At 39.4% G+C, this 25,286-nt stretch overlaps 1 protein-coding gene across 4 annotated transcripts in view; it reads left to right on the forward strand.

Moving 5' to 3' along the window:
* RPS6KC1 (ribosomal protein S6 kinase C1) overlaps positions 1-25,286 on the forward strand; it is a 90,533-nt gene that overhangs the window by 61,253 nt on the left and 3,994 nt on the right. For 3 of the 4 annotated variants that reach the window (XM_084512542.1, XM_084512544.1, XM_084512545.1), the window contains 6 exons: positions 1,138-1,185; positions 2,786-2,918; positions 10,585-12,162; positions 12,434-12,523; positions 24,241-24,323; positions 25,154-25,249. In XM_084512542.1, coding sequence (XP_084368668.1) covers positions 1,138-1,185; positions 2,786-2,918; positions 10,585-12,162; positions 12,434-12,523; positions 24,241-24,323; positions 25,154-25,249 — 2,028 coding nt within the window. The remainder of the gene's footprint in view (positions 1-1,137; positions 1,186-2,785; positions 2,919-10,584; positions 12,163-12,433; positions 12,524-24,240; positions 24,324-25,153; positions 25,250-25,286) is intronic. The other variant, XM_084512543.1, reaches the window with a different exon arrangement.

Here is a 25,286-nt window from a genome sequence, read left to right on the forward strand (position 1 = left end):
TTTTGTGGCTGTCTTGCAGCTGGTGCTTTTCAAGCACATCTGTGTTCTTGGAGTTTACAAACAATCCTAAGCACAGTGATTTGAAGACAGAGATGCAGAGAGTTCCAGCTCCCTGAAGATGTAGTTTCCCAAATATATATACATATATAATTTTTGTTTGTTTTGTTTTCAGCACATAAACAAACAGAGCTTGCTAAGAGGCAAGACATTGCTTAGTGCTCCTGTCATCACTGTGCTGTGCTTACAGTGCTTTCAGCGGAGGCAATGTGCTCCTGGCAGAGATGTTCTCTGCAGCTGTAGGTGTTTTCTTTTCTGCAGCGAACCTGTCCACTCTTTTCTCCCAGAATGAAGCCTTGTTTTTGCTGTCACCTTAATACTGCTTTACAGACCAGAAAGGAACTTCTTTGCAGCTGTTTCTGTTGTGGCTTCTGAATGTTGCAAAACAAAGGGCAGTCGGGGAATGAGACTGCAGTGGCTGTATATAGTTGGTAAAACATTTTCATGTGGCTTGGGTGTGTGCCTTGCCAGCTTTTAGATTAGCTTCCTGGAAAGAAGGTATGTAGCTCCACTCAAAAAAAAAAAAAAAAAAAAAAAAAAAAAAAAAAAAAGAAAAAGGCAAAGAAAACCTAAAACCTTTGGTAACCAGCTAGAAAGGAAAACCTTAGGTGGATAGAAAGCCTAATGGGGGAAAATACAGAAGGTAGGTACAGTGAGTTGGAAAATGGTAAATAAATTGGGATTTAAATGAAGTAACGTAGGAAACTTAATACTATGTGAAGGTTACTCTTTGTGCTTTATTTTCCTGTTACCATTGTATTTCTGTAATTTGGGTTCTGGTTATGAAGTACTCTTCTTGGTTTAGGATTCATTCTTTAAGTTAGCTGATTGGGAATCAGGTGACAGTCTGGTAGTTCCATAGAGATCTATATCCTCTATTTCCTCCATCGTATTATTTTCCTTTAAAAGAAAAAAACTTGTTAACAAATGTATGCTGCAGGGCTTTAATTATTATTATTATTTTTTAAATCACAACTTACATCACATCCTTTGCAAGGCTATTCAACATTAAGAATCATACATGTATATTGTTATCTTACTCATGAATTTTAAATGTTTTTCTGAATGCTTTTTCCTTAGGTTTTGCTTGTAATGGACACGAGAACACAGCAGACTTTTATACTGAAGGTGAGTAAAGTCTTATTACTTCTCTTAACAGTTTGGCCTCCTAATTTATACCACCACACAAAGATCACTGCATCTAATGTGCAGAGTTATCTCTGTGGTATATTACTATGTTAATGTGTAGATCCCTCTTAAGGGCACTGGAGTTCTTTTTCTCATTATCCAGTTGCTTTCCATTCTTTTCTTTGTGTAACTTCTCTAGTGCTCATATGTGCTGGTTTACTCACTTGAGTCGCTGCTGGTAATTGAAGGTGGTACCTCAGCAGGCTTTGAAGAATCACAGTTTCAATGTGGTCCTTAAAAAATCTCTAAAATCCCGCCAACTCGGAGCATATACATGCTGCTGATTAAAGAAGTTAAAATAAAAATTCTTAGCCCCAGTACATCCAAATCTTCATCATGCCTGGGCTTCCCTTAGTTGAAGAATATGATATTGACCAAAGGAGATTCCAGATGAGATGGATGACTGTTCTTATCCAAATATCCAAAATTGCTATTCTATGGTTTACATCAATAGGCTCTGAAAAATGACTGTAATGCTACGAAACTATTAACCTAATGAATCGTTAATTGTTTGTAATTTTTTTTTTTTCACATTACTCTTTCTTGTTTCAGAAAATGCTCAGATCAAGATCCCATCATGCTTGGAGCATCAGTGATGCTGAGAATTAGTTTAGTCTGAGTCTTGTTATTGGGGCTATTGAAACGAATGACTGTTGATAGGAGGAAGGGCTAAAAAAAAATGATGTCCCAGACACGGAGCTATAATTTTTTGTTAATATTTTGCAACTTTGCTTAAGGTCTGGCTTACAACCCTGCCTTAACTTTGTGCATTTGGCCTCTGAAATGATTTGTCTTAAGTATCTGTAGGGTACAGAAAACCTGTTTATTCCTCAGAAAGGATTATTTGTGAATATTGTATCTTGGAACCTCGCTTTATCTGCTGACAGATAGGGTAACATTGAATTTCCCATTTAACTGCTTATGTTTATCAATATTGTAATAGGTCACGCTATTGACATAATTTTTTTTTCCTTTCTTTCTCGCCTCCCTTTCTCCCTCCCACATCAATTTTTTCACTTCTGGCAACTTCATCTCTGTGCTACCTCCCAGAAATCATTACCTCTCAAGGAGACTAATCCCTTCCTTTCCTTTTTGTTGTGGTTGTTGTTGTTGCTGCCTTTACTAAAGTACAATGGAAATGTGAGGATTACCTGTAAGTCTAGGGCATTCTTTTGTCTTTAGAACTTGAATTGAATTTTTTAATAGTGTCTTTTGGTCACACACAAAAATAAATTTTTTAAAAAAGGTCACAGGGAAATAACTGAGTGTCATCCTGATGACTTAGTTTGAGAGAGATTCTAATAAAAACATTGACCCATGTAATTGATTTTAATGGCAGCTTTGTGCCATCTTCTGTTCTCTGGAAATGCGCCAGATGCCATCAGCACAGCCTCGGGGGACCGAGGGGCATAGAGCAGCAGATGAGTGGTTTCTCTGAAGCCCAGAGTAACTCGGATAGATTAGTTTGGTTGATAAACACAGAGCACAGCAGGCTCCAAAGGCAACTGAGGGTACAACTGACCTTTTTGTTCTCTGTCAGGGTCTAAGGAAAAGTAGTGAGTACAGCAGGAGCAGAACGACCATCATCCCCCGCTGTGTGCCCAACATGGTGTGTCTGCACAAGTACATCATCTCCGAGGAGTCTGTCTTTCTCGTGTTACAGCATGCAGAAGGTTTGTCTCTTGTTTAAGTATATTGCTGAAGAGTCAAAGGTTTAAGTTTTTAATCAATGGTACATTTCAGTGTCAAATTAATCTCTTATATCTCTAATTAAAATATTTTTACTATGCCTAAGAGATGTCATGTAAGACACCCCGCACCCTCCCTCCTCCTTTTCCTCCTCATTTTGTGGTGGATTTGATTCCTGTTTCAAATAGCCTCAAATCTTGATGGGTTACTTAAATTGTAGTGATAATGAAAGCTTCCAACTGTTTATTTTCTACAGGAGAGTGAGTGCTTTGACTGCAATAAATATCTGTAGTGTGTACAGTCATCTCTGAGAAACAAAGTCTTTGGCTAAGTCTTTTGTGAACTTTGGTTAGTAAAGCGTTTAGTATCTTATAGTTAAAATGACAAGTATTCCCACAAGAGTTTAATAGCTCTGCTTTAAAAAAAAAAAAAAAAAAGAGCATTTGCCTATTGGTTAATACCACGTAGTTATTCTGATCTGGGTTTTTAAGAAAATAGCTAGTGGCATCACATAGGAGTTCAAAGCAGAACCACAGAGTTGTGCCTTCAAACTATTTATGAAATTCCTGTTAAATGTTAAAACAGGGAACAGGTGGCAAAAAATAATTATGTCTTGATTTTTTCCTCTAACACCTGGATTTAAATATTCCCCAAATGTAATTACCCATATTTATTTAGAGTGAGTGCAGAATATAAATTTGGGGTTTGCTAATAGTTCTCTTTTTAGGAAATGTTAATAATTCACTCGGAACGGATTATTGGCAGGAACTAAGCTAACTGATAGAGAAGATGATTTTATTACATTGAATATTATTTCTTTTATTCCTAATAACTTAGATTTTGCCTTTTTCATGAACAATTTATGTCATGTGAGGCCAGTTAACTTTAACTATACAACACGATTTTTTTCTGCTGTGTGTGACATGGTGTTGCCATGGGCAGTGATGCATGAAGAAAGGCCTCACATTGCAGTGCTGTCTGATGGTGATCTCGAAGGGTTACAGTGCAGCTCTGTACAACGCTACTTTTCTTGAGGTGTGTTTAATTCAGGCAAATAAATTAGAAGCTATCACCTGAACTGTAATCTCCACTTAAACTGGTATGGTTTGTTTTGAGAAGTAATAGTTAAACAGAAAACAGCCCCTTGTCTGGTACCAACAGATCTTAAGGCTAACATGATCAAAGAATTGGAGACCAGATACAATAGAAATTACAAAATATTGGTCCTGATATTTCTACAATGTCTGAAGACCTGGAGTTTTTTGCTCTTCTCTTTGAGAAGAATGTCCCTTCTCAAGACAGATGGAAAACTGGGTACAGAAGTAGCAAAATGTGGTGATGTAGTGGTCAGATGGAGAGAACAGAAATTTTAAGAAAGGCTTAGTTTGACTGGTTGCATGATGCCCTTTGAGCCCTTCCATTTAAGAACAGAAACCTCAGCTTAATATTTGGAATGGATGGGGTGTTCTCTTTGAGAAGGAATGACTCTCTTCTAATCATCTTTGACGTGGTCACAAATCTAGTGAGAAGTGCTTGGCTTAAATCTCCTGCTCTTACCAACCCTGGCTATAAAAAATGTTTTGAATTCTGTCGGGAAGGATCTTAGATTTACCAAGTGCCTGGTAAATCAGGTTCGTATAACTTAGAGCCTTGTGCAAAACCCAATGACGTTTTTTTGATCTGCCAGCAGCAGAGGTGGTGTCCTTGAAGCATTCTCATGTTGGCTGGCCAGTCAGCAAACACATCCTTGGAGACAACCACAGCTCAGGTTGCCTTTCTCCCAGCTGTGGGACAAACGCATGCAAGCAGGAGATGTGGGAGGGAGGTGGGTTATTCTGAGGTGGAGCTGGGAGAGGGGGCACAGATGAGATGTGAGTACTTGCTGACGGGAGCTGAGGGTAGGGAATGTGGGAAGAACCAGGGAACTTTGCTGGGAGGATGGTGGGGAGGAGCTGGAGGGACCAGAAGGGATTTCGATGTGTGTGAGGGCTGTTGCTGGTGGTACGTGATGCATGGATTCGCTTGACTTGGATGCTTATGGGTTTAAGTTATAAACTGCAAAGAATTTCCCCTTGTTTTCAGAGGGTCTTTTAACGTTTTGTTACAGATATTACATATTTGCTAAGGAGCCTGCTATTTCCTGTTTACAGCAAAACTTAACCGTGTTATCAAGTTCAGCCCAAACTGTTGGGTTTTGCATGGAATTCTGAAAGCTTGACCCAAACTTCTGCTCAGAATGAAAACTTTTTTTTTTTTTTTTTCCCCCCCCCCCCCAGTAAGTCATGTTGCAGTTACATGCTCAGATTGGCGAGCGAGGTCTTGGGTGCTCTAACAGGCTTCTCTCCTGGCTGCAGTTGGAGGCTTCGAGGGTGTCTTAGAAGCATGAAAGTCCATAAAGTTATCTTGTAGCTTTGTTGGAAAGCACTTGCCAAATTCTAGTGTGGTAGAGAGCCAATCTGATGTTAATAAGGCCTCGCTTCTTCTTGGCACTAACAACTCCAGAAATTTTAGAAACAGATGCTTCAAAAATAGGCTGGGGGGCTTCCATGGGACATCAAAGTTTAAGTGGCTGTTAGAAGCTGTCAAATCTCTTTAAGCATAAATAAGCTGGAGTTCCTATCAATCTGGAGAGCACTCAAGAAACTTCACGCTGAAGAGGCTTGCTGCATGCAGGAATTGAAAGACAACAACGTGGTAGTGTTCTGGCTTGCAAAGCTGCAGATATGTTGTTAGGAAAGGAGGCAGTACTCACTATAAAGACGAGAGGGGGGGAGATCAGAAAAGGTAGGAAAGGTGATCTGGTCCTTGGCAAGGGGCTTTTTCAGGAGGCTACTTTGAAAGAAAAGCTTTTGCTTGAAGCACATTGTGAAGTGGGAGCTTTGCCTAAACTATTAACCTTCATAGCAGAGACTCACCAGCAGCAGTGGAAGCAGCCCTCTAGATAAAACTGGTGTTTGTAACTATTGTCACATTAGAGATTAGGTAGAGGTGAGCTTCCAGTTCCTATATATGCTGCAATCCCGCTGTGGCTGCCATTGGGATGCTGTGAAATATTATTATTGTATCATGATAATTCCTGCATGTCTGGTTCCCTTTTGGCCTAGAAACTGTGCAGACATAATTATATGTTGTCATTGTATATTAATACGATGAAGTTTAGCAGTAGCTGTCTTTATTGAAAAGAAGGACAGTGATTCTAAGAAAACCATAAGGCTGTTCTTTTTCCAGCAGGAATATTGATTCACATGAAGTGCATAACTTAGGATTGGTACTCCTGGCCATAAACAAATTTTTATGCAGTGATGTAAAGAGTTTGGCCAGGTTTTGGAGAATAATCCAAGCAGATGTCTTTCGGTAATCTGTTTTTCCTTCTTTATCCTATCACAACAATTTGGAAGCCCAGGTTGTTCACTTTGACTTAGTTTGGGCTTTCCTTAATACAGTGATTACCACGTTTTTAGCTGCATTCCACTTGTGCAGGAATTGGAAAAAGTCCTTCAGAGCAACCTCATGGGCCAAGCTAGCAAAAGCCAATGATTTGTTTTGGAATATGGCCACTTAGCCAGTCTGTAGGATGTGGAGCTGAAATGGTAAGTGACTGAGTAGTAAGTGAGGAAAAAATCCAACAGGTTATGACTTTATTTTTCATGTGAGCTAGAACAAAAACATGGTTAGGAGACTGAATTTGCTGATCTCTTAGGTTTCCTCTTACCTTATGATGTGTGCAGTATAGTCTCTGTATCTTCTCTTTGATGTGCCTACTTCTAAGTCCTATTATTAGCAACAAAAAAAAAGTAGAAGTGTTTGAAAGAATATATATATATAAAAAACTTACAAAATTCCTACCCAGCTTCATCACTTGACCACTTTATTTTTGAAATATCCTCCTGATTTTTCTTTTTGGAACAGTAATATTTTAGATTCTGCCTCTTGAAGGACAGATATAACCTCCAGAGTATTGAAAATACAATGAAGTAAGGCACTCCTAAATATTTAATTTTACGTTAAATAACTAAAGAATGTGGAGCTTTGAGTTTTTGCTTTCTTTTTTTGTGTGTGTGATGATAAAACCACAAGGAGTAAGCTAGACTGGTTGCAGAGCCAATTTGTGGTTAAAGAATTTTTTAAAATTAATTACGTTAATACTGTACTTCTGAAATTGTACTAAATACTAATAAACTTTAGCTTAAAATCATAGCTTTTATGGTTATTTAGTATGTTAGACTATTTGACAGTGAGCGAAGCTTACTTGTTTAGATTGATTTCTGTAATTTTAGTTTTTATAGATTCCTGATACTATATTAGCATGGCTTGCTAATGGGTTTTCTTGATCTTACACAACACATGGGGAGAGGGGGAAAGATTATTAGTATGTCATTCATAAAGGCATAATTATATACCCAGATAGGAATATCACTCTTGTTTGACCCTGAATTGGACATTTTCAAAAAGGAATAAAATTGTTGTTTTTCACTATAAAACACAATTATTGAATAGCATTTATTTATGTAGCTCCACTTGACCAGGAGGCCAGTCTTGAAATATGTGTGTAAACATATTTGGACATAATCAATTTTTTTTTTGTATTTACTTGCATTTAACTCCAAATTAGAGTTGCAGCAAGTAGTTATTTTCACTGTGATTTCTCAGTCCAAGTGACTATTAATGAGCAACTTCTTTCTTAAAAAAGGTAAGATAATAACAGGCTTACTAATAGGAAAATGAGTCATTGTTGCAGTTCTGTTTTCACAGGTAGACAGTTGTGAATTTCTGAATCCTGTAGGGATAAAGTGAGATTTTTTGTCTTGTGGAAATTCTAGGTTTGCTGAAAGCATTTGAAATCAAACATTTCTAAAAACATAGTTTGAACCTCTTGACTTTTCCATTGAGTTTTCTGCAGGGTTTTGAAGGACTGATCTCAATGTGTCTGCTTTCCTTCCCTAGTCCTTCTTGAGTCTATTCCTTTCTTAAGCTACACTAAGACTTTGAGTAGAGACCAAGATCTGGAGGAGATTGCATGAAATCTTGCATGAAGTCAGGTGAAGGAAGCAGAAAACCAGAGCTGTCCCAAGGGCAGCTTGACCTGTCTACGGGTGAAAATCAAAATTTTGCTGGGGAGAATTCTTGCACTTTTCATGCTGTCAGACAGTCCAGACCCTTCCTACCTTAAATAAAGGTTATGAAACATTTAGGTTGGTGAGAGCCCTTCAGATGTGACATGCAGGATCTTAGCTGGTATCCAGTAGTGACACAGAAAAAAAATGGGATGGTAGACTACAGAAACAAGGTATTGAGCTTTCTGGATTATTGGGTCTCCATTAAAAATTAATTTCCTTACTACTGAGGAAGGAATATCATGCTAGTATTAGCATTTAAAGCCATGCTTGGAAGTTGAGATGCTGTTGTGCCAGGCACTGAACAATGCTGCAGATATGTAACGTGGATCTTCGTGGGTCATCTTCTGGGAGCGCCCTTTGAAAGCTGAGATTTGTGTTTTCAGAAGAAATTTGTGAAGCGGTGCTATGATAATAAATGCTGGTTATATGAAGATGGAAATGTTTAGTATTTGCTTGCACTAGTAAGTATAATGCAGGTGGGATGAGCAGGTGTAATGTGCCTTATTAAATGCAGCAGGGGGGTGGTTGTCAAATGAGATTTTATTGTTTAGTGTGAAAAGACCCTGAGTGATTCCTTGCCTAATTAATAAACTGGGCAAAGTCATTTTGCAAGCACTGTGTTCTCAGAATAATTTAATTGAAATTTTAAAGAAAATTAATTGTCATACAAATACTAGTTCATCAGAATCTTGGGGTTAAATCGAACTGTTGTGTTGCTTCTTTTATGATGGATGGAAGTGTGGAAAAGAGAACATCTTTCACATGTATGTAAAAATGTGTGTTTTCTGCGGCTTACTCTTTTTTCTCCTTTTTGGTGTTTTGTTTCCTGCCATTCCTTAGCAAAAGTGTGGATGCACGTAAAAACATAAGCTTAGAGAAATAATTGCTGACTATGGGATAAACTCGTTTGGTAAAAATATAAGTAATTTAAGAACAGTAACTCAGAGTCTCTGGGAGCACTGCTTCAGTTTGTTCCTGTTCCTCTTCCTGGCATCCTTCCTTGCCTTCTCTGGAAGGGAGCAAGGGTCATCTTGACCCACGAGGTCCATTTGTAGCTCACAGGCAGAAAGCGGGTGAACCAATAGATCTTAAACTGTCATCTTTACCACTGGGCTCAAGCTGTTAGAGTTCCCTCTTGATATTTTTAATATACCTACTTTCAGTGAGATATATATATTTTTTTTTCATTTCAAAAACAAGTCCTGTCTTAGCCAGGGGGATGGAGAGCAAGAAAACTCCACATTGTATTATTCAAATTCATTTTTAAAGTATCAAGGTTTTTCTGCCTTTGATAACTTATTTTTTGAAATACCTGGAAATATATAAAACCTGTTTCTAGGCAATGAAAAATACTTTCTTCTTTTGTTGTACTTTTTGAAGGAATTTTGCCTGATAAGGAGAGTGCTTAAAAATAACTACTAAAGACTCTATTTTGGAAAAAAACATAATATAAAACTCTGTTTTACCCAAAGAAGTTTAAAAAAAAAAAAAAAAAAAAAAAAGGAAGAAAAAAAGATGCCCTGTGGGCTGGATACTTATTCTTTTCTTCTACAAAGGTTTTGTTTGAGCTGTACTTCCCAGCATTTCTGTACAATCTTTTAAATTAAAATGTCTTGACTTTGCATTTTTCCTTAAGTTACCGAAGGTGGTTTTCTTGCTTCTTAAAGTCAAATTCTTAGGCACGTGCAAGAGATACAGTCACTTCTTGATTTGTTTTGTGCAGCATATGATTGTCATCTGTAATCTTTCTCAAAAATATGTGGTATTGGAAATAGAGTCCTATTCTGTATTTTTAAATATTTAGTGATTACTTTTGGAATTGTAACTTTGTTTTCGAATTTTTGATATGGAGGAACTGGATTGCCAATGTAACTTAAAACATCCATAAATCATTTTGTAATGCAGCAAGGCATAAAGACCTTTCTTGAGGCCTGAAGCAAAAGGGAGAAAATCATCCGTATTTAACTAAAAAATAATTTCTTACAAATATATTTTTTTTTATCTTTTCAAAGAGAAACAGATCCTTAAAATAACCTGCTAATATGTGGTGATTTTCTTCCCCTTACCAACCTTGCTGATCAGTAGCTTTTAGTCTGTCTTCCCTAATGCTGCTTATGAGCTGGGAGCTGTGATTCAGTACAGGCAGAGCTGGTTACGGGCACTAAACCATTTGATCTTTCCTAGTTGTTGCTTTCTTTTGAGACAGCAGATGGAGAGTAGTCACCACCATGCAACTTGAGACAGACTCTGAAATGAGACTTTACTGAAGTTGATTAAGCTTTTTTTTAAAAAAAAAAAAAAAAAAAAAAAATCTCAGATGGAGCTATTTAAATATTTATGTATTAATACAAATCTGCTTGAAAAGCAAGTCGTGGTCCCTGTAATTATTTTCTACTGAGGTAGCAGATTGAACTTGCTCTATGGGTTTAAGGAGGTGGTATATTCTGTCGGTGTGAGTACTTTCCTGTATCATAATGAAACTGATTCTGTTTTGAGTGATATTAAGAGATTTCCCCATTCTCTTTCCTTGCAGGAGGAAAACTGTGGTCTTATGTCAGTAAGTTCTTAAACAGAAGCCCTGAAGAGAGCTTTGAAATCCCTGAACCCCAAACATGCAGCTCAACTAAAATTCACCTGGAGCGGCCAACGCCTAGTCCGAAAGAAATCAGTAGCAGCACTGATTCCAGAGAAAGCTACGGGGAGCACATGCTGAAGGTGATCCCGCTGAAGAGCAGCCTAACGCCGAGCTCTCAGGACGACAGCAGCAACCAGGAAGATGGCCAGGAGAGTTCCAAGTGGATGGACTCAGCATCCAGCTCAGAAGAAGAGTGCACCACTAGTTATTTAACGTTATGCAACGAATATGGGCAAGAAAAAATTGATTCTGGCTCTTTAAATGAGGAACCTGTGGTTAAACTGGAGAATGAAGGTCTGAATACCAAAGAGAGAAGCTCCTCGCAGAAACTCACTGTTGTTGGCAGTGATAGCTTCAGCTCTCAGATTCCATCTCAGGAGCTGAAGCTTTTCATTGACGATGCTGAATCAGAAATAGCCAGTCCTACTAGGATATTGGACTCACTAACTAAATCGAAGAACAGTCCCATGGAGCTCTTCAGAATAGACAGCAAAGATAGCGCTAGTGAGCTTCTGGGGCTTGATTTTGGAGAAAAATTGTATAACCTGAAATCAGAACCTTTGAAGCCGTTGTTTTCTGTTTCAGGTCATGACAGAAGCTTGGATGCCCTGGAGAGCAAAATGGGTGTGAAAGCTCATGACACCATAAGCCGGGGTTCAAACGACTCTGTGCCAGTTATCTCCTTTAAGGATGCTGCCTCTGATGATGTGAATAGTGTTGATGAAGGAAGGCCTGATCTTCTAATAAATTTACCTGGCATGTCTGACGAAACAGAGGAGGTGGCAGTGTCAAGGCCATCAAAGTTTACAAAAACCGATATGGACATCTTGGAAGTAAAATTATTAGAAACGCCCGATGTCTTACAATTAAATAATTCCGCAGAGCAATGCAAAACGTTTGATCAAGAGCAAGGTCATGTGGCACCAGAACTGGGTGATCCTTCCCACGAGGAAGTGAATGGACAAAGCAGTGTCACGCAGGGAGCTCTTGGGACCCTCTGTACTTCTGACCAAGAGGTAGGTAGTTCAGAAGATGGGGCTCTATTGCAAGGGCCTGCAGCCTGCTCCTTAAACGTGGCAAGCAAAGAAGAAAGTTTGTTTGTTTCCAACCTGCTCTCAGGTGCTCAAGATGTTAGCTCGGATGGAGATACATTAAGAAATGAAGCAGTGTTGCTGTTTTCCGATCAAACTGAAGACTTTGGGAAAGAGGAAACAAACCTGGCTTTGTTACCAGCAGCTGAAAGTGAAAAGACGGCACCAAAGGGGGAAGACAAAATAGCAGTAGCAGGGGAGAAGGAAATACATCAAATTTTTCAGGACCTCGACGAAAGATTAGCGATAACCTCCAGGTTTTACATCCCAGAGGACTGCATTCAGAGATGGGCAGCTGAAATGGTTGTAGCCCTTGATGCTTTACATAGAGAAGGAATTGTGTGCCGCGATTTGAACCCAAACAACATCTTATTGAATGATAGAGGTCAGGAACTTTTGCAAATGCATTTCTTTTTATTCGCTGTTGCTTCCAATTAACTGAGTAGGCGTTTTATCTTGTAATTAGTATCTTCATTTCCTGTCTAGAGCTTCATTATCAGTGCAGCAAATTCACCCCCAGTAATAGCTTCTAGTACTTAATGATGCCATTATTCTTAATGATACTGTTTTTAGCTACAAAAGGAGTAATTACAGTTCACTTCTGCAGAAAATGGAAGGGAAAAATGTTTTGATTTCTCCTGTCGTTTTGTTTTTAGGACACATTCAGCTAACGTATTTTAGCAGGTGGAGGGAGGTTGAAGATTCCTGTGACAACGATGCCATAGAGAGAATGTACTGTGCCCCAGGTTAGAGCAATCACCTACAATGTTTCACTTGGAAAGTAGATAAGCAGCTTTCGTTTTCTCATGGAGCCTCTATAACACAGAGCTCAAGATCGTGCAATATCTGCTAGAATTTCTTTTCTTTTTACCGAATGTCTTAAAAAGCCAAGAGGGTTTGTAACTGCTTTATTGCTAACTGTGTTGTTGTTTGTTGGAGCATTTCCGTAAAGTGTAATTGCATCGAATGACTTGTTTAAGCACATGTAAGGAATGTTCTGTTTTCTTTCTGTTGTTTGTTATGTGTGAGCACATCCTGATAACTGAAAAGAGCAAATATGGAAAAGGGCGGACCGAAAAGGCGACACTATGAACTTTAAAAACACAAAAGTTTATTCATGCAAAGGGTATGGGAGAAAAACACATAGCAGTTTGAAATATACAACCCTAATAGGCTCAGAGATGCCTCTGACATTTTTGATGAGCTGCAGAGGGCTTTGAAATAGTTTAGAGAGCTCTTTTCTTAGAACTGCTTTCATCAATCACGAGGGTGATAAAATCAATATCTCTTGGGTTTTTATAGTGAGGATGGCACTTGAAACTGAGACCTCCCTCTTTTCCTCTTTCCAATTTATTTTCTGCTATTATAGTCATCTAATGGTTGTGACAGCCAAAAATCGGGTATTTTACTTGTAACTTCGTGTTTTAAAAGTTTCATAGCTGGGTTAAAGAAACTACTTTTAGAGTTGAAATAACTACAGGGAGGCTATTCGGATTTTTAGTTTGTCTTTTTGATTCTAAATTTGAAATGCCAATGTACTCTTTCTGCTGAGTGCACGGTCTGGTTCGGCTTTGCAAGTTGGCATGCAGGTAGTTCTCAAGCTCAAAGTCTGCGAATATGCTTGAAAAAAAAAAAAAGCTGAAGATAAGAGTTATCAACAATAAAAGACAAAAGTTCTGAACTTAGTTGGGCATCAGGTGTTCATTCTGTGACTTGGTTCCCCCCGACTGAAATACAGTAAGGAACTGCTGCCTGTGAATACAGGTGGCAGGATCTCAACAAAAATTTGAATTCCAGCCTCTTGAGATTAATAGTAAATAAAATCTTTGCTATCCAGGTGCAAGTTAAAAGGGAAATGGCAGGTATTACAGAGAAACAGAAAACAAATGCTTTATTATCAAAGCAAAACCAGCACCTTTGTTCTACTCTCACCCCACTTTATTTCAAGAACAGAAAAACTGGGGAATCCCTGCTTTTTGAGCCTCACAGCACTTCTTGTGGTTGTGGAACAGAAGCGTGTCCTGGTTGCCAACGTGTGCTCTGTTGTGATAGAGGGAGGCTTTTTCCTGCCTCCCTACCCCAGCCTCGTGCAGAGCTCTCCCCAGTTGAGCAGCAGTAAGGATGGAAGCGCAGCCTTTTCCCACCCTGTCACCATTAATGAGCTGTGAAAGTCAAAGCTTAATTTTTCTGTGTTTTAATGAGGATCCAAAGAGAAGCTTTTTTCTTTTTTTGCCCCCTAAGCCCCAGCCAGCCAACTCCTGCAGTAATTAAGTGTTTAGGGAGCAGTTGAAATAATATTTAGAGCTCCCCATATGCAAGAATAAAGTTCTCTGCACCATCGTTATTCCACCTCACAGCACAGGTGTGGCAACCATCGGGGTTTTTCTTGGTTAGGTTGCCCTCTCCTCTCTGCCCTACCCCAAACTGGAGTTTGCTTTGTGTGTCTGTAACTGGTGAGCCGCAGGGTGATTTGCAAGTGCAAATATTAGGTAGATGCAAGGCAGCTGAACTGATACTGCTCTGAGTCTTACCTTTCGTATTTCTTGATCTTAGCATTATTTGTTCAGAGTGTACTCAGATTTTAGTGTAGCTATTTCATGATAATTTTTGCATAGGAGAGTAGTGCTTGCAATAACTCAGCAATGCAAAATATATTTTGGAGCCATTTTTGTTCTGTGTAAAGGTTTACTGTGCGTACCTTAAATAATGTGGATAGCTGAGGCCAAAGTAGCTTTCTTAGGGTTGCTACTGCTGCAAAGTCTTGCCTTAAAACATTTGATCAGTATTAATAAAAAATAATCCCATTGGAGGGCTTTCTTCAGGAACACTCCAACGTTAGAGGAAATCAGGCCTTACTTGGATGGTCATTTTTTCCTTTGAGAAGTGTGCGATGTCCCTGGAGCCTGTGTCTGTCTCCTCTTTATCATGATAGTCACTCCTCAAGCAGCTTCCTGGCTAACCATTTTGAAATGGTAGTTGTTTCGATTCACGATGCTAAGGTAAATTGGCAAGTTTTTTTTTTTTTAATTCTTTTTTAGTTGCTCTTTAGAATTGATCAGAAATGTTTCTTGCAGCTTGCTTTTTTCCTGCTGAAGGCTGCAATTTTGTAGAGATGAACTAGTGATCTTCATGAAATTTGATCAGGTCTTAGGATTTATTTATCTGTTTTATAACACAACACAGCGACTAAATGAAGTGACTCAAAGTGAGTCTTTTTCTTGTTTTGAATGCTCCTGGTGTGTCCGGTGTTGCGGGCTGTGTTGCCGTACCTCTGGGTACTTGACCTCTCCTTTTCACTTCTGGAGGATGCAGTGAAACTTGGCTTGGCAAATTTTGTCTGCATGTGTTTAGCTTGGTGTGAGCTTTCATCTGAGCTCAGGACAGAGCAGGTTTTGGATGTGGTAAGTTTATGTGTAACACGCTTTCAATGTTTTTGTTATTTTAACGCTCCCATTAAAAGTATGCAAGAAAGGGAAGATGTCTTTGCCAAAGCACCGTCTGTTAGGTCTGGTGTGGCAGTCTGAGAACAGGTGATAAGTTTTCTCGAGATCCAATTTCTGCACTGGTTTTTGAGGAGCAAATTTAATAGGTTAAAAAAAAAAAGGAGAGAATGAATGTGAAAGTTAAATAGATTGCAGGATATATCCAATTTAAACTAGGTAGGAAATTGTATTGCAGAGTTATGTGAAAGATATAAAAATGTACTTGAAACCATTTTATCTTTTTAATTGGGAAGGTTTTAGGTGTTACTCTTTTACATGACAAGTTATACAGTGTGCTTAGCGGTGAAGTGCCTGAGGGTGTGTTTGAATTTTAAGTTGCTTTATTGGTTGGAGGAAAATACGGGATCTAAATTCTACAATTCGTACATCAGAATCTAATTTCTGGAGGGGCTGGGAGTAGTAACGTGTTGATGTTGGAGCTCTTTAGACTCGGGAGGGTAGAAGTCCAGCTGCGTGCTGGGGTTTGCTTACAGGACCCTAGGAGTTTGTCTGAGGTTTTCATACCCAGTGGTGTAACTCTGTATTAAAGCAAAGGAAGGTGGTGTTGATACAGAAGCAGCGATCAGATCCTTTCCGTGGTGGATAGCGAGGGCTTGCTGAGCTCCTGCTATCCTATGGAAAACGGAGAGTTGTTGATCTGCGTGCATATAAGAGGGATTATGCAATAAATGTACAAAATAACAGAACAAACCCAACCATTACGGATGGAGAAGTGTCAGAAGGACGGGGGACGGGATAGTTCATATAGCTGCGTGCCGTTTCCTGCTGACAGTGTACTTCATTCTCTTTGAAATAGCAATCGTCGTTTTATATCGGGCGTAAATTAAAAGCAGGAATAAATCTTCGGCGAGAAGCTGCACTTGTGCACCGGTGACGGCAGGTGGCATTGTACCATTAATGGATGTTGCTCTGGCTCTCGCTGCCTCTGATCTGCCTCGCTTCGCAAAAGGGCTGGAGTTGAAGACGAGGTTTATTTGCAAGGATTTGCATACAAGGCTTGTACTTACAAGCTCGGAGTCGTAGCGAGTTGTAGTGCTGTTGAATCTTGGTAAAGCGGGCTAAGTCTTTTTACTCCCGCGTATTTCTACTTAAAAAAAAAAAACAAGTTGATGCTGAAGCAGCTACTGGAACAACAAAGCTGCAGATGCTTGAAAGTAGAGCCCGCGCTATACTTTGATTAATGGCCAAACTAAATCTTTGCTGTTCACCTATGATAAGTCAAATGTTGTTTCTCTAAACCACCAGGGAAATGGCGGATTATAAATCATCCCCTATAAACTCAACACCACTTCAAGTAGAACTGGGGGGGGGGGGGGTTGGCCAAGAATAACCTATTTGCTTTTAAAGAAGGAATTAAGCACTTGTCACTGGGACTTTCTGCCGCGTTAATACAGTTAAGGTGACTAATGTGAGGCTCACGTGTTTTGTTGTGCTTTCTTTGGTTTTTACTTTTCTAGGTAGTAATTTTGTTTTCTGGGCGTTTTAAAGTGTGCGAAGCAGCTGATGTCTGAATACAAAGTTATTAGCAGATCAGACGGGAATGATTCACTTCTGTTTAAATAGCCCTTTGCTCTTGGTGCCCCCTGAGAACTCTTATCACATATTTGTCCAAAAAACCCCACAAAAAAACTAACAAAAAAAAAAATCCCTCACATTATCCACCTGCCCGGTGGCTGATAGTATCAGCAGCCTATCTCTTTATCTCTTGGTTAATGTGCCTTGGTATTCTGAAGGGGGGAAAATTCCAGTAACAGATTCAATTTACACGGACAGAAACTTGAGCAAATGCCAACCTAGCAGGGGGGCCATTATTCTGCACTATAAATAAGTTTAAAAAAGAAACAAACGCGCACACAAACCTGTGAATCAACATGTTTTGGTCTAATTGAGGGAAAAGCAAGATAGATGAATTTTGAAATGCAAATGATCGCCTTCTGTTATTTAAGTATCAGTTTTGCCATCTTTGTGATCCTAAATGCAAAATGTTGTTACCTTTTAAGCAGAGTAACAATTATTTTCCGTTCTTGATAGTGTGGGTTTTAAAATAAGATGGGTAACTTTTTTTCTTTTTTAGAAAGCCTCTCCAAAGTATGCTTAATACTTGTCAGAAAGACAAAATTGTCTAAAGCCACTGGCTAGTCGGGTCTGTTTCCCACTAAAACAGCTTAAGTTGATGATTTACACATAAAGAGAAATTTTTTAGGTACTTTTTCAAGCTAACCTGTAAAGCAGGATGTCGTAGAAGTGGCTGGCTGGTCTAACGTAACATGTAAATACAGTGTGTGAATGAGGTGCTTTATTTACACTCCCTAAGCTCTCTTTCCAGCACCGGGGATAAGTTCTGTTGCACCCCTGTGGAGTTATCAGAGGATGCGATTTCAGAGCTGTGCTCTGGTCGGAGTCATTTTTTTTTTTTTTTTTTTTCTTTCTTGTCCACACCGTGAGTTTTCTCCACGCTGCATTTACTAAAAACTGGAGACTTGCTTGTTGAGATCGTGAAGCCAAAGTGAGCTTAGCTTCATAGGAAATAGAAGTAGGAAACTGGCCATCAGTAATGCATCACATTACTCTCATGCTTTCAGAAGCTGTGTGCTATAATCAAGCTTTACTGACATAAACTAGCCTTCACAGAAGCCTGCACATAAATACATGTTTCGTTTGGTTTTATCTAACCTGATACTAATTGTACACAGTGCAAAACCTAACTAAAATGAAGGCTTTCTAGGTAAACGATTTTGCCCCCAAACAAACTGAATTGTTTCAGTCTGCAGCCTGATATTCGTGCTCCGAAATGAAGATGCAACTTCTGCTTGTAGACAATTGAAAATACAGATGTGAAGTGCAGCTGATAACCTAAAGCATGTGGCATTAAAATAAAAATTGCTGGATGCTATTATTAGCCTGTGTGCTATAATTTTTATTTTCTGCACGAGACAAAAATGGTCTGCCTCTGTTTACCAAATAGATATTTGATGCTGGAAAACCTGCATATTATGTGCGGGTGTGTTTCAGTAGAAATTTGCAGGCACTCATTAAATTCTGCTATTCCGTATTATAGTCATTTAATTTGGAGTAGATTGTTTAAGAAGCAAAATAACGGTGGCGGATTAAAGTGCCATTGACCCCGAGAGGTGTCGAGGGGTGGGTTGGTCGCATGGCTATGGTGTGAGACTGGACTTCCTCGGTTTTATTTCTGACCGTCATATAGCTTTTTGTGTGACATTAATGTTTCAGGGCGATCCTAAAAATGAGGGGAGAAACAGGGCTTTTGAGTGGGCAAAAGTGTAGAAGGACAGGCTAGCTTGATTTTAAGAGCACTGGCAATAAGAAAGGGGACCGAACATTGAGATGAAACTACACGGCTGGTGTGAATAACAAGAAAAGGTCTGAAGCTGCAGAAAAAGTAGCGATAATTGTGAAGCTGGGAGTCACAACCGTACAACCGTTTGGAGGTGTACAGCTCTCCAAAGGCACCTGAGTGTCCCGCAGAAAACACTAACAGCTGACTGCTCCCGAAATAGCAGGATGGCATAAGCCTGGAGTAGGTAATTAAAAGCAGAGGTTTGGAGGGAGCAGCGGGTATTTTCTGCAAATACCGTGGTGTGCCTGGGCACTCAGGCATGGTGCGAGTACGCTGTGTGTTTTAGGCGAAGCACCTGATCTTGTGGTTTTTGCAGGCTCTCTACCTAGAGTAAGCAGCGAGGTGTGGTGAAGCTGCAGAAAAATCTGGTGATTTAGTCTGGCTGGTGTAAAAGGCAGTTAATAACTCTGCGAGAAACTAATTCACCTGTTTGTGGTTTCTTTTCTTTTTCCTTTTCTTTTTTTTTTTTTTTTTTTTTTAAATAACGCAGCTAAAACTTGTGGATAGTATAGAAGATGCCTTTTGAAAAGCAACAGAGATAGCTGAAGGGTTAAATGGTGTTTGCTTTCTTTTGATAACAGAGCAGTAAAAGGTTTCTTTGTCTCTATCGTCACCTGATTATTTTAGAGGAAGTTTTAATTCCATCTTGCGTTGCTAAAAGGAAGAAAAAAAACGTAGTTGCCTCTAATTTTTTTTCTGTTAGTGACATGAGGAAATTTCTTCCAAAGAGGAACATAGCAGCTCGTATGTTATTGAGTACCTTTAAGATGAGACTTCCTATTTTCATACTTCATTTGATCTTAGCAGATGTTCATTGGACTTGCCTCACTACTTTATTGTTTAAAGACCATGATAAACTTTTTATACTTAACTGTAGCTGGTTCAATACTGTGTTTTATAAATTGCTAAAGCATTTTAGGCAAAGCATTATGAGTGGATTGCTTGTGTGATGTATTATGTAGTGACTGTATCTTCTATCCTGGCTGACTGAATCTGCATAGAGTAAATTAGCTTGGACTCATTTTACTTGGTTCTCTGCAAATGCTTCTTTACATTTATAGATATTAAAATAAGATAAAATAGTAAGCTTTTAAAATTAAATGAGTGTAAGGTAAATAGAATTTCCGAAGCGACACTAATGTTTTTTTGTGCAATGCTGTTTATCTTAATGGCAGCAGAAGGGGAAAACGTGTCTGATGCTTTCAGGATGTTGGACAAGTCCATTTCCTCCTTAATGGTTTCAGACACCTGATGGCAGTTCAGATGGGTGTCCTTGTTTTCAGATCAGTGCAGAGACGATGCTTGAAGCTGTGCTGTTTCTGCTAGAAAGGCAGAGTGAGGGAGAGGGATGCCTCCGGTTTTGAAATTCTTATCAATCCTCTCAGAGTCCAGTGCTCCTTTCTTAATTCCAGGAAAGCCATCTCAGTGCAAAGCCCACCCCGATTCTCACGTGTTCAGAAGCAGTACTTCCACACTGAGCCTATTTTCTTGTGAAATGCTTTCAGCTGTTTTTCCTAATTCAGAGGGATTTTTTGGATGCTACAATTTATCCTACAAAGTTTGGTTGATTTTTTTCTTTCTGATCATTTGCAAGTGACCTGGCCTCAGTGGCACAGTGAATTTCCAAATCCACCTGACTAGCTTTAAGCCTGGCTTCTTTTATTTTATCTAGTATGGGCTCGTCAGGAGCCTGGGAAGAAACCATACCTGGGAGAAAATGCTTGAGGTGTGGTAGTGAAAGCCTTTGAAGCCCTTCAGTATGAAAGGGTTTATTTCAGCTTAAGGTCCTGTAGGAGGAATGAGTAAATCAGTCTTGGTATTAACAACATCATCAAGGATGTGTGTTCAAAAGAGGTGAAGTTCTGCTTTTCTTCTTTAGGACTGGCACTTCTGTTTAAAAATACAGCAGGTTGTCAGCTACAGACCCGTATCAGGAAGTAAGGTGTTGCTGTGTGTAATGCAAATATTGAGATAAGTATGGAAACCATAAAGAAATGGCCTTTCGGTTGAGACCAGCTGCTCAGAAGGACAGTGCTGGGAAGAGAAGCTGTTTACCTGTGCCATCTGTCTCTCTCTGAATCTGATAGCATTTTACACATCCCCTTCCCTTCAGTTACCCCAACTGCTGCTGTTGATAGTGTTTCTGTGCTGGAATTTGGTTTTGCGATTCACTTGCGCCAGTTGGTGCTAGCTGTGGTGTGGGCATGCACCAGGAAAGAAAAAGAAAGAAGCTTTTCCTTATAATAAAGTCACAGAAAAGTTGGAAGAGCTACTGATTTTTTTTCACCCTATTTTTTCTTTCTCCAGCTTAAAAGTTTTTTTTTTTTAAATGTATTTGTAAATAAGAATATTTTTTTCTGCAAATTTTATATTGCCAGTCCTGGAAACCTCAACACCATGCACGTGTGCGCGCGTGTTTGTGTTTGTACAAACGTGGATAAGGTCCTTGATTTCAAGGTTCACGAAGTAAAGAACTGGCACAAATATCCCCATGTTATTCACTTAGGCTTATGGGTCGCTACCATTTATTGTCTAAATTACTTTGCTGATGGATTGAGATGAAAATGTTTTCTTAGTGAAGGCAGATATTGTAGTTCAGATTTATGGCAATATTAAAGCTTTAAAAAAAGCATATGCCCTGCGTGGTATATTACATTAGCTAGCTACTCTGTATCACTTGAAAGCACTTCATAATCTATAGTTTCTAAATTTTCCCATGATGTGTAGTCGAGATAAAATGCAGTAATATTGATGTGATATCCTGAACTTATTACGATCGGTGTGCTGCATCAGAAGTAATGTGACCTGTTCGAAGTAAGGGAATGTAAACAACACATGTTTATCTGTAGTATTCACATGGATTTTTTTATTTTTATGTTTTAAGGAAAGCATTAGTGTTAGCCCAAAGTAAAGAAACTGTGGGACCTAGGGAAAGCAGCAGGACAGCAGGCAGTGGATAATGGGAAGAAAAGTGGAGCTTATATTTTGTTTTTGTAAAAAAGGATGTTTAGATCTTCCCCTCAGCTGAATTCTCCATTTTCTCCTCTGTGTTAGTTTAGACAACTTATCAGACAATTTCTGCTCTGTGCACGAGAACCCAGACAAGACAGAACCTTTCCATATGGAGAGGACTCTGCACGGCTCAACTCTTCTCATTTTATACCACCTGTGTTGTTTTGGTCATGCACAACAGTGGTGGAAGGGTTCAGTGCTCTTCTTGTAGGAGTCCTGCAGTGACGTTTGTTTTGGCTTGGTGTATCCTCCAAGTTCTCTTACAGTTAAAAATATGAGCTTGGATTTTGGAGACGCAGACTCTAGTTTCTTGGCTCTTGTTCTGTGTACGTTTTCTTCATCTGTGAAGTAGGGTTACATCAACTTCTTGTAACGAACAGTTTGTCATTCAAGGCAGCCTAAGTTTGATGTTTCAAAGAACTGGATCAGCACTAGTGATTGCCAACATGAAAGGAAATAAGACAAAAAATCAGAAATGAATTTTCTGTAATATTTTTTTTCTGTGATCAGAATGACATTTCTTTCTTGTGGATGTTTTTTTGTGTTGGGCTGTTACTTAAGAAGCCCATCCCTATTAAATGACTACGAGGAAGTTACTGAAAGTATAGGAATTGAGATTGTAGTAGTCAATCCTAATAAACTGTTGGCTTTAGTGTCCTTATCCTGGAATAATTCTGGATTTGAATTTAAAATAAAAACCTTCATTTGTTTAGAAGAAAGCAGTCTTAGTCTAGGATTAAAGGCACCAAGGAAGGAAAACTCCCCTCTAAAGATGCCTAAAGTTTTTGTCTTCAGATTTTATTTTTTTTTATTAGTATTTTCCTGTGTCTGAATGTACATCGCTGTGATTTTCTAGCACTAAGTGTTGCAGTCAGACTGGAAAGGCATTTCTGTTCAATAGGTTTTACTGAGAGATGCTGTGGAAACTTTTTGCCAGCTGTTTCATCTGGAAAGGCCTGAGGTTTTTTTAGAGGACATTTATCAAGAAGGTCTCTCTTTCTAAAATAAAGCAAAATTAAATCGTAAGAATGGATTTTGATTTTTACACAAGTTGTCTCAAGTTACCTTGAGATGATCTACATCCCTGTGATCTTAAAACTTTTTAAAGATGCAAGTAATTATCCCAGTATGGTTCCTCATGCTGGTGCCGTTAGCTCTTTGTAAAAGTTTCTCTATACTGATAGAAATAGTAGTCTGTAAGGAGTGGAATGAATTCTAATGTGTGGCACCCTTACAGTGATGGATTGGGCATTCACATGCCATTAACTGAAGAGAAATAAAAAAAAAAAAGAAAAAATAAATTTTCAATGTATATCACACACACTGAATGTGATACGAATGTTTTACCTAAAGCAACAATGTCAGAGCCATCCTCCCGTGCTCTTGCAACAGCAACCTCTGCCCAGTCCTTTAAGGTGCTGAGCACCTTCCCCAAGGGGGCAGCCCTCTGCGAGCCCCCGTGCTCTCTGGGGGAGGTCTGGGGCTGGTGTGCTCCTCTCCCTGACACTGGAGTCTGACTCATCTCTGCTTCTCCTTGGCCATGCGCACACTAGGCTCCATAAAATGATGAGCAAGATTTTTCTAACGTGCCACAATGCTTTTCACAGCAACAGCGATGTGACTATATGCTAATTGTTGTCCTCAGCTGGGAATCTGGTGTTTCTTTTGCCACCAAAGCTATTTTAGTGCAGCTTCTGCATTTTTGACAGTCAAAATGAAGACTTCATCTTCATTGCAATCTGTTTTTCTGCCTGATTTAGAGCAGACTGTGCAATGTGTTTGTATTCAGTAATTTTTGTAGTTTAAAGCCTGAGTCAGTGAAGGCCAAGTTTGCTGCATGCATCGTGCTGCTGAACACACGAATGTGGATGGGCAATGGCTTTTACAAGTCCTCACCTCTCTGCTGTCTCTTGTGCATGGACAGCAATAAGGTGGCACTGGGTCTGGGTGCTGGGGAAAACAAATTTTTGCGCTTAGGTAGTTAAGGTGAGTTTGGGCTGAGCTGGAGCAGCACAGTGGCTAGCTGTAACTAAGCTTCTTGAAGCAGATTTAGCATCTCCATCTAGTTCCCAAGAGATAAGGGAGGCTATTGGGAAAAGCCTACCATGATGATCTCAGCAAAGAGTGCTAGTTATCCTTGAGATGAATCCTGCCCCCAAAGACAAAATTAAAGCATGCAGTGGGCTATTATAACCTCTCTTGTGCTGCTTTTGTGGATGCCTCAGGTCAAACTTGCCCGTCCAGCTCTTCTTACCAGGGTAAATTCCCTAAATATGTTCTGCTTTGCCATCTGTCACTGTCCTCTTTTAGTCCAGTGTAGCAGAATCCTCACTATATTTCCTACAAGTCTTGCAAATGCCTGTGTGTGCAAGGAAAAAGCAAATTATGCATGAAATGTATAGTGCTGCTGTGTTTGAACAATGCAATCTGTAGGTGGCTAAAGGGCTAGCTAAATTGCAGGCGTAATGAAAGCTCTGTGGTATTTAGTATATGTTCTGTCAGCATTAAACAGTCACCTTGTAAATATATGTTAATTTTGAAGGTGTAACTGACCTTTTTAATATTAATTGAAATGTCTCGTGTTTAGAGGTTGGAGCTATCCTAGAAGAGACAGAAGCCTGTGACTGGTGGAGCCTGGGTGCCATTCTTTTTGAACTCCTCACTGGGAAGGTAGGGCTGGGGTCAAGTTGCTTTACAAAACTGACGTGATGACCAGCAGCTTCTCAAAAGTGGTGTGCCCAGTTGTGATTTCCTTGCTTGTTGAACCTGAATGTGCTTTGCAGACCTGAGTTGCCTAGTTCTGCCAGGTCTTCACAGGACCAGAGGTGGTAAACATGCTCAAGCTTCAGCAGAATAACTTAATAAAGCTGTATCAAGCTCAGGGCTGTAAAGAATAACCAAAACCATGCTGCCCTCTGAACCACAGTAAAATCAAAATTCTCGAACATTCCTTCCAAACATTATTTTTTTTTCCCTAACAGACATCTTAGTTTCAGGGATATTCTTTGCTACAGTACAGAAGCCAAGTGTCACAGTGACACACGAACTCAAGCTTGAGCAGACTCTCTTGGTGAAGTGCTTGCATTATGAGGTATCAGGCGGATGTGATGATGCACCATGATCTAGTGTGAAAGCAGGAAGCTGGAAGATGTCACCAGCCCTTGGGAATGCCATTTTCAGTATTCCAAGGTTGGCCAAATCAAACCAGTGATTGACTTCTCATGCAGTTCTGCATGAGGAAAAGTGAAGTTCACCAAACCCCAAAAATTTTAAAGCTTGAGCAGTGGAGCAAGAACACTGTGGTGTAAATGTTCTGTAAGTGTGTCTCCAGGGCGACTTAGTATCTATAGGCACTCCTTCCAGAATCAGTACTTCAGAGTAGGAAGCACTGAATTTTTGGCTATTTGTGTTAATTAGCATGTATGCTAGAAGATAACCCAGTGCTACGTTTTCTGAATTAATAAATGTATCTGACTTTTTTCTTTTTTTTTTCCCCCCAGAGTCTGGTTGAGTGCCATCCATCAGGAATTAACACTCACACTTCTCTGAGTATACCAGACCATGTGTCAAAGGAGGCCAGATCACTGATTCAGCAGGTAATTGAGGGGAAAATTCATTTTCAGTGGGTATGCA

This window comes from Aythya ferina (assembly GCF_964211825.1).
Source record: "Aythya ferina genome assembly, chromosome: 3".
In the NCBI taxonomy this organism is placed as follows: Eukaryota; Metazoa; Chordata; class Aves; order Anseriformes; family Anatidae; genus Aythya; species Aythya ferina.